General features: G+C 49.4%; 1 protein-coding gene across 2 annotated transcripts in view; it reads left to right on the top strand.

Moving 5' to 3' along the window:
- The window catches only part of VAC14 (VAC14 component of PIKFYVE complex), a 102,564-nt gene continuing 93,071 nt past the window's right edge, over window positions 1–9,493 (top strand). For both annotated transcript variants that reach the window (XM_025920638.2, XM_086688939.1), the window contains exon 1: window positions 1–393. In XM_025920638.2, coding sequence (XP_025776423.1) covers window positions 290–393 — 104 coding nt within the window. In that variant the 5' untranslated portion in view covers window positions 1–289. The remainder of the gene's footprint in view (window positions 394–9,493) is intronic.

Genomic DNA, 9,493 nt, shown 5'->3' with positions numbered 1-9,493 from the left:
AGAATCACATGATCCAAATAACATGGCCGCTGCCCCTTGAGCACTGCCGGTGCCGGGCGGGATCGTGAGCCGTTGGGCGGCCGGGAGCAGGTGTGCGGGGGCGGGGTCCAGGCCCGGGTTCCGAGACGGCGCGCGGAGGTAGAGCTAGGCAGGCAGGCGCAAGGCGGCGTGGTCCATGAGCCGGCGCCAGAGGCAGCGCGGAGCCGCAGACTCCCCCGGCCCCGGCGCCGCCCGGGCAGCCGCGGGCTGAGGAGCCGCGGGGCTCCGGGGAGCGCCCCGAGCTGCCACCATGAACCCTGAGAAAGACTTCGCGCCGCTCACGCCCAACATCGTGCGCGCCCTCAATGACAAGCTCTACGAAAAGCGGAAGGTGGCAGCGCTGGAGATCGAGAAGTAAGAGCCGCGGGCACCCAGGGTTGGACGTGGGGAGCAAAGCCAGGACACCGCCCTGGATTTGCAGGGTTCCTGCTGCTCGGGGGAACTCCTCACGCCTTTCCAGCCAGTTTTAGGCCCTTAGCGCAGTGCAGGAGATTAGGAGTCCCAGCTTTGCTTCTGACGGGATGTATGACTTGGGCCAAGTTCTTTAACCTCCGGGTGCCCCAACGGACTACCGTGCTAATAAATCGACAAAGCCTATGTGTAGTGCTTAGCACAGTGTCTGGCACACGGCGCGTCTTCAGTGTAGTCTCCATCCAAAATCAGCAAATCAGAGAGGGTCCTCTGTCACGGGAGGGAAATGGGAAGCATGAAAATTTGCTAATGATGCCTCATTTCTCACCCAGCTTCTGAGAAGTGAAAGGGACTGTTAGGTGACCAAATGGAGAAAACAGATCCCAAACATCGAGATCTCAAGACTCAGAGGGCTGTTTATTTTATCTCTGCCATATCACCCTTCCTTGCAGGTGGAAGTAGGAATAATTTGACCTTTCTTGCTTCTACAGTCTTATTACATGTATGTGTAACCATGACCTGACATTTTGCTTTATTTCGCACAGCACAAAACAAGATGTTCAACCGGGAATGTGTTATTAAGATTTTCTGCTATTATTTTACGTTTGTAATTTTTTCCCCAAATTTCTGCGATAAAGGCAGGTGGGTGGGTGATTTCAGAAGAGTGGAAAGAAGCAGGCTGTGAAACTGAAAGAGTGCCCGGCTGGCAGTCAAGACACATGGATCGTAGTGCTGCCTGTACCCTGTCCGGTAGGGTAGCCACTGGCCACGCATGGCTATTTGCATGTAAATTATTGAAGATAAAATTTAAAAATTACAAATCCAGTTTCTCAGTCGCACTACCCATATTTCAGATGTTCAATAGCCACATGTGGCTGTTGGCTACCATAATGGACAGTACAGGTCTTAGAACGTTTCCATCACTGCAGAATATTGGACAGCTCCTATCTAGTCCATGGTGTGGCACTCATTCTTGGACCTTAGGCAGTTGCTTAACTCAGGATTTCGTAGTCTCAACACAGCTGACATTTTGGGACAGATAATTCTTGGTTGTGGTGTGCTTTCCTGTGCATTGTAGGATTTTTAGCAGCATCTCTGGTCTGTACTATCCACTAGATACCAGTAGCACTCCATGAGCTGTAACAACCAACAGTGTCTCCAGACAGTGTTTCCAGATGTGACCGGGGAGTGCAAAATCACCCCAGTTGAGAACCACTGCCTTAACTGCTTTGGGTTTTCCTTTCCTCGTCAACTAAACGGTTTGGACTTTGTTAGGAGGACTCTCCCATTCAGCACTAACATTTCAGTACCTCGAAAACCAGCTAGCTTCTTCTCTCATAAAGCACCACTTTCTTGATTGCTCTGTTTCTGAACTGCTTCTTGTTTATGCTCTGGCTGTCACTAGTGCTAGCAAGTCTTAATGATGAGTGTCACTAAACTGAGTAAAGACTCAGAGCTGATGTATAGACGTGGCTCCACGTCCATAGGTTTTATTGGCTTTGAAGCTACCTTGACACCCAGTTTTGTCCAGCATGCAGTCTGCTTCTCAGGAAAGTCTGATTTTTACCATAGCTCGACTCATCTGTTGAGTCCTTGAATAGAGGTATTCATCTCAGCATCACTGTTGCCTCCAGCACAGCCCCTGTAAGTGCTCTCACTGCACGCTGTTCCTTAAGGGTTTTGTCCTTAATGGGGTTCTTGTTTTTATTCAGCTTTGCCCTTGATTGTGGGATTCAGAGAAACCTCCAGGCTTTAATTGGACTATGGACTCCTGAAGAGCGGAGACCCTGTTTTATTTATCGTCAGTACTTGACGCAGCATTTGACAGTCTGAGTGAATGGCCGTACATTTTTGGTGGGGAAATAACATTGCCGTCTAAGGACTTTGCTACCCAAAAGTGTAGCCCACACACTAGCAGCATCAGGATCACCTGGGAGCTTGTTAGAAAGGGATTCTCTAGCCTCACCCCAGACCTGTGGATCCGATTGTGCGTTTTAATAAGATCCCTGGGTGATTTGTGTACACATTAAAGTCTGAGAGCACTGGTGTAAAAGGCTCTCCAGTCTGTTTCCAGCCTTCTTCAGCCATATGTGGAATAAGGAATGCCTGGTTTGAGGTTTTCCTCTGAATTTAGTTATCACAGATTGCTTTGGGACAGATAGTGACTTACTTATCTGTGTTTCACCAAAGAGTTTTCTGGTGTGTCTGTTTATAAAGACACTAATTCTGTTGGGTCAGGACCACACCTTTATGACCTCATTTAACCTTAATTACTTCCTTAGAGACCGTATCTCCAAATACAGTCACAGAGAGGTATACGATTCCATCCATAACGGTGATCATTAAAAAAAAAAAAAAAAGTGATCATGTGTAAAATGCTGTCTGCCCGTCTGGGGAGAGGAGGATAGTAAAGCTTCCCTTTGTGTGGTCATTGCACATATTTGATCTCTTTATTTTGCATGGATGCAAAATTTGAGCTAGGTAGTGGCATTTCACAGATGAGGAAACAGAAGCTCCTTGAGGTTAAGTAATCTTCCCAAGGTTTCACAGCTAGAACCTGGAGTAAAAGCAACAACAACAAAAAAGAAAAGAAAAGAAAAGCAAGTTCATCAGTCTCAAAAGGCTTCCCCACTACAGTGAACAGTTTTACCTACCAAGAAGGAAATTTCATACTTGAGCATCTCCATGGTTGTTCTAACTGCAACTTTTCCAGTGTCATCTGCTCAGTTGGACAGAGCCAGTTCTGCATATGATTTTCCAGTGAGGGATTAAAATTCATAGTAAGAGGAGAGTGTTTTCTCTTTATGACAGGCCTCTCAAACACTAAAAATGAAGAGAGATGGATGCTTGGCTCAGTTGAAGAATCTCGGACTCTAGAATCTCGAGAGTAGGCTGGGTTAAGTGACCCAAGATCTGATCGCTAAATGTGTGAGCCTGCTGTACACAATCCTGGAGAGCTTTTGCCCCTGCAGCCTGACACCAACATGCCCACACGGTTTTCTAAAAGATAGGGCACTTAGGCTAAAATTTTAGAATGGAGTATTTCAGGTTTGGTGGGCTCTCAGTTACTTTCAGGGGACATAGTCACTGATAAGTCCTGATGAAAAGGTTGGTAAGACCCCAGGCTCTGCTCTACAGGAGAGTGTAGTGTCAGGGAGAAATGCCAGAAGGCACTCTGCTAACTTTGGTGGACGCTCACTCTGCTGGGGTGCCGTGCCCCACACTGGTGGCAGGGCCCCCTCACTGCGGGCTGGGAGAGATAGTGCCCTTCATTGTAACTAGGGATGGGCTCAGTGTCAAGTCTCTTGTGTTCCTGAACTTTGAGTTCCAAAAAGCAGCAAATGTAGGTGCCCCGGCCGTGCCCCCTGAGAACACCAAAGCATGAGGGAGTGCTTGTGGGATCAGGGCTCCTGAAAAATGCGTCCTTGGCCTGCTGGGGAGGGGGCAGGGATCTCTGGCGTTCTTTGATCAGATAAAGGTTAACTGTTGAGTTTGACCTGGCTCTAGAGCCTACCACCCCTGTGAAGAGATACTGTTCATCACCAGTGGCTTAATGCAAGTGTGGGTCAGAATTCCACCCAGCTCTGCTCTCCTTTAGCAGTGGAACCCTCCGCAATTTACTTAATCCAAGGGTTATAGACCAGCAGCCATTGACTGTGTCCTGCTGGTAGACCTGTTTGGTTTGGCCTGAATTGTAAAGTAATTTAAAAAAAATTTTTTTAATGTTTTATTTATTTTTGAGAGAGAAACAGAATGCGAGAAGGGAAGGGGGCAGAGAGAGGGGGACACTGAATCCAAAACAGGCTCCAGGCTCTAAGGTGTCAGCACACAGCCCAAAGTGGGGCTCGAACCCGCAAACCATGAAATCATAACCTGATCCAAAATCGGACGCTCAACCAACTGAGCCACCCAGGCACCTCTGTAAGGTACTTTAAATTGAGAAATGTCACAGTGACATTTTGGTTTGGGTTTGTGGCTTCCAAGGAATTGGAAGTGTGTCTCTGTGGGGCCCACAGTCCCACATAGCAGATAAGGGGGACCTCGGGGTCTTCCCATGGATCAGGACATGGGCTCCCCAGGTTGCTTCCTGTATTGGCAAGTTCCCAACAGCCTTTCCTCCCTTGGCCTTCTCCCTTGTATCTCCTGCTTGGCCCCTATAAGTGTTTGAGTTTGTGACCTCTGGTTTAATTTTCTGTGCCTCGGTTTCCTTGTGTTAAACACAAATGCACCTTGAAAAGTAAAAAGGAGCCAGCCATGTGTTTCATTTATTTGAAAATGTTGTTTCTATGAAATATCTCAAATAGGCAAATTCATAGAAAGTGGATCAGGGCTTAGGGGAGGGGATTTGGGGAACATGGGGAGTGACTGCTAATGGGTACACTGGATTGTACACATTAAAAGAGCGAATTTATGGGGCATCTGGGTGGCTCTGTTGGTTAAGCATGTGACTCTTGATTTTGGCTAAGGTCATGGTCTCACGGTTCGTGGGCTCGAGTCCCACGTCAGACTCTGTGCTGACCATGTGGAGCCTCCTTGGGATTCTCTCTCTACTCTCTGCCCCTCCCATGGTTACACACATGCGCTCTCTCTCTCAAAGTAAGTAAATAAAAACATTTTTAAGTGAATTTATGACATGTGAATTATATCAGTTTTAAAAAATAAAACTGCCTGTAGTGTTCTGTTGCAGTGTGAGGGAAGCACTCATTAAATGGTCACAGTTATTGTTACCTGAGATTCAAACATCTGTTGTCTTGGGCTCGTTTCTCCTGTATAGTTTGTCCACTGATCTCTCCAGTGGATGCTCAGTGTATCTTGTCATTTAACTCTAGGCCTTTTGTAAAAGTCTTTGGGCCTTTCTCAGAGGCGAACATTCCACTTTTCCTGTTCAATTACTGGAAACTGGTGAGCCAGTGGAAACCAAATTAGTTAAATGCGCAGCAAAGCAGATGGAGATTTTTAGCCAGATAATCTTTGGGAAACTGCTGCCTGGATGTGCCATCTGAATACAGCGCATGATGTAGAGAATGGCAGCAGTGAGCACACTCGCCAGGACAGGAAAATGCAGCCGCCCCGGGGGCATGCAGAAAGCTTTACAACACAGAAATAAGCAGTTCTGGATTTATCTTCCTATCCTTTTTGGAGCCAGGAGCATAGCAGACTCCCAGTCACGTTTAGTGAATGAACATGATCTCGTGTGGTGTGCGTAAGATCACAGTTTGTCTCTCTGATTCTGACTTTGCACTGAGACTGCTGTGTGAGCATGTACTACCCAGAGCACATGACATGCCTTATCTTACTCATTCTCTAGAAATACTGTAAAGTTATTGAGATTAGTAGCCCCGCCGTACAGTCAAGGGCATCTTCTCCGAAGACATAGAAATATGAGTGCAGTGGCTAAAACCTCTGCCACCTACTGGCTGGGACATTTGGACATCACCAAATAAAAGAGGGGTTGGGACTCAATGAAATAAGAAATGTTCATTCACTTGAGCATCCAACTCTTGATTTTGGCTCAGGTCGCAATCTCACGGTTCATGGGATCAAGCCATGCATCGGGCTCTGTGCTGTCAGCTTGGAGCCTGCTTAGGATTCTCTCTCTCCCTATCTCTGTGTCCCTCCCCTGCTCGTGCTCTCTCTTGCTTTCTCTCTCAAAATAAAAATAAAATTTTAAAAATGTCAGGGCACCTGGATGGCTCAGTCGGTTAAGCTTCTGACTTCAGCGCAGGTTATGATCTCACGGCTCATGAGTTCGAGCCCCTCACTGGGCTCTATGCTGACAGCTCGGAGCCGGGAGCCTGCTTTGGATTCTGTCTCCCTCTCTCTGCCCCTCCCCCATTTGTGCTTGGTGTCTCTTTTTCTCTCTCTCTCTCTCTTTCTCTCAGTCTCTCTTTTTCTCTTAAAAATAAGTAAACATTAAAAAAAAATTTTTTTTTTTTTAATGTCAAGTGTCTGGCACCCAGTAGGCGTGCAACAAGCTGTAGCCGTGATATTTGCGGAGGGGGAGAAAGTTTAAATTACACAAGGCGGGGCGCCTGGGTGGCGCAGTTGGTTAAACGTCCGACTTCAGCCAGGTCACGATCTCGCGGTCCGTGAGTTCGAGCCCCGCGTCAGGCTCTGGGCTGATGGCTCAGAGCCTGGAACCTGTTTCCGATTCTGTGTCTCCCTCTCTCTCTGCCCCTCCCCCGTTCATGCTGTGTCTCTCTCTGTCCCCAAAATAAATAAACGTTGAAAAAAAAAATTAAAAAAAAAAAAATTACACAAGGCATGTAAAGCATCCAGCATTTATCACCTAGCAGATAGTAAGTGCTCACCAAATAGTTACTGATTTCCCGCCTTCATAGCAGAAGACCAGCTGTGGAGCGTTTCAGACATGGCAAATGTGCACGTCCCCTGCACCCCCCTTGTGTGGTGGAGGACCGCTTCAGGGGTGTCTGAACACTGAACAGGATGGGGAAATGTGTGGAGAAAGCCGCATGTCACGTGCGGCCTCGGTTCTCCACGAGGGGTGTCCCCTCTAACTGGGTGTGTTCACTTTCTGGTTGAAGGGCTTTGAGAAGATGGGAGAGAGGAGCTGGTGTACAGCTGAAAGGGCATGGACTTTGTGGTGCATCACGGATTCAGATCTTCTGAGGCCCCAGGCAGGGGACTTGGTCTCCCTGAGGCTCCGTTTCAAATCTGCAGGATGAGATGATGATCACTGCAGAAGCAGGTTGTTCCAGGAAATAACTGAAATACTCATTGTGGAGTGTATTCCCCAGGAAGGGGTTGATCACCAGTCCCCTGGGGCCTGTGATTGTCCCTGTGCTGTGTCACAGATGCCAGGGGGTCCAGGGAGGGGTGTGGTTGTGCTGCTGAGATGGTTTCCCTTTGGCCTGATGGCAGTTCCCAACATGTCCTCCCCTGTCTGGGGCTCCTTCTCTCAAGGAGGGGGTAGTCAGCGTGGCACTTTGCGCTGTTGGGGACCGTGTCACAAGCTTGGAGTGGCCACCTTGGGTTTGTGCCTCTGGGGAAGGAGTGTTCGTGCCATCCAGGGACACCTCTGACCACGAGAATGGAGGCAGTAGCCTCTAGAGGACCCATCATCAGCCTGGGTTTTTAACACTTTTTAGAGGGAACCAGACAGAAACAGACCCCTCTTCTCTGGCACATAGAACAGTAATGCCTGTGACCTTTACGTCAGTGAGGGTCCCAGAAATTTGTGATCTGAGAGTTTCTGGGGCAAATATTAACATCAAAAGTAGTGCAGCTTCAGATCCCGACCTGTGGCTCACAGCCTGTGGATGAAAGAGGAAACAATGTGGTCTTTTGAAGAGAGACTTGGCCTGAAATCGGGAGCGCCCACCCCTGGAGTTTAAACTCCACTTACTCTCCCTTCCTTTGTAAGTTGCGTTTTCTCTCCAAAGACCTGTGTGTAGTGGAGAGGCAAGTCCTGTTGACTGGGCCTGTTTTGGAGCACCTCGAGAGGGGTTAGGGCACCCCTCCACCCCTTGGCAGGTGGCCTTCAGAGCACACTGTGGCTTCTGCACCTTTCCCCAGCCATAGCTCTGGCGACATGGTTGATTGGGTGCATTTCACAGTGTGCCTTTGGGGATCCCAGTAATGGTGCCCTTTGCTCCTCCTGACATGAATCCTAACACTCAGGGCTTAGGACCACCTAGATACGGTAGTGGTTGAGCCAGCAGGTTAGGTCTAGAATAGTAGGCCGCTTTGTGTCATGCATACAACAGCGTGGGGCTCCCTCCAGGTCTGCCCTGCAATCTGTGCTGGCTGGTTCCCCATATGCCGTGAGCAGAGTACTAGACTCTGTAAGGGCTAGCACGAGAGACCCAGAAAATCGTGCCCCCACTCTGTCCTTCCAGCCTTACCAGGGAGCTGTGGAGATAGAGATGTACACGAGGAGTCCATGACATTGGCCGGTGTGTTGCTGGGAACAGAATGAGAGGGTCACTGAGTTAGTCCTTCAGTATTCAGTGGAGGAGTGATCACTTCCTGGGATGGTCAGGAAAAGCAGGGGGTTGGATTTGAGCCAGACTTTGAAGACCGGGTAGGATGTGGAACAGGGGCTGTCCTGGACAGGGAGGTACACGGGGGCGTCCAGGGAGGGATCGAGCAGGGCCCAGGTTTACAGTGTGAGCGTGGGTCTGGCTAGAGTGGACAGTTCTGCTGGGCAGCGGGCAGTAAGACTAGAGAGGCTAGCCTGGGCCTGTTGTGGTTGCCCTGAGTGCCAGGTAAGGAGGGCGGGGTTGATTGGTGAGACAGCTCTTCCTGCTGTGGCCCTACGGTTGACCCACAGGACCAGGCCCACCGCTCGCTAAGCTGATGGTATATTGGTGAGTGCGTGTTCTCATGGCTTTCTCTCCAGGAGGATCCATTGTTGTCTTGTTTCCCTGGACATACCCCTAAGTGTGTGGGGTGCGGGGGCCTCAGGACTCAAACAGGCCATCATTTTTGCAGTGGCCTGGGACATCCTATGTTGAGCCCTGGAAGGATTCAGGGTGGGGAGGCCTTCTAGCTGGTATTGAGTAAAATGAGAAAGCTGCTTCTGGGGCTGTGGAGTCGTGGGGGGGAGTGCTAAATATGAATGTCCTGCTTGTGCATCTCCTGCCTTTGGGAGACCCTGGTGCTCATACGCCCTGACACCCCAACATTAAAGCCCCATGCCTCACAGTCTCTTGCCAGTCTCTGTAAGCCTTCAGATTCTTCAGAGCTCCCTAATGGCATTCAAACCCTTACCACCTGCCCCTGCAGGTTACTCTCACCTGCGGCTCCTTACTGCCACCAGAATTAAATGCCAGTTACTTTGCCATGCACGTGACTGGGAGCAGCTTCTCTGGCCCTGTCACCCACCTCTCTTCTCCCTGTGTCCTTTGCTCTGCCAAACCAAACACCTCTCACCTTACTCTGAGCCAGTGTTCACGCTGTTCCCTCTGTGTGGGCTGCCTGGTCCTGGTCAGTTCCAGCAAGAATACCGCTCATCCTTCAGAGTCCCTCTCAAATGCTGCCCCTCGCGAAGCCATGCCTCATCCCTTCCCACCAGATGGCA

Source organism: Puma concolor, chromosome E2 (assembly GCF_028749965.1).
Source record: "Puma concolor isolate L17-30 chromosome E2, mPumCon1.1.hap2, whole genome shotgun sequence".
Classification (NCBI taxonomy): domain Eukaryota; kingdom Metazoa; phylum Chordata; class Mammalia; order Carnivora; family Felidae; genus Puma; species Puma concolor.
Note: the sequence above shows the minus strand (reverse complement) of the source record. Positions and strands in the feature narration are given on the sequence as shown.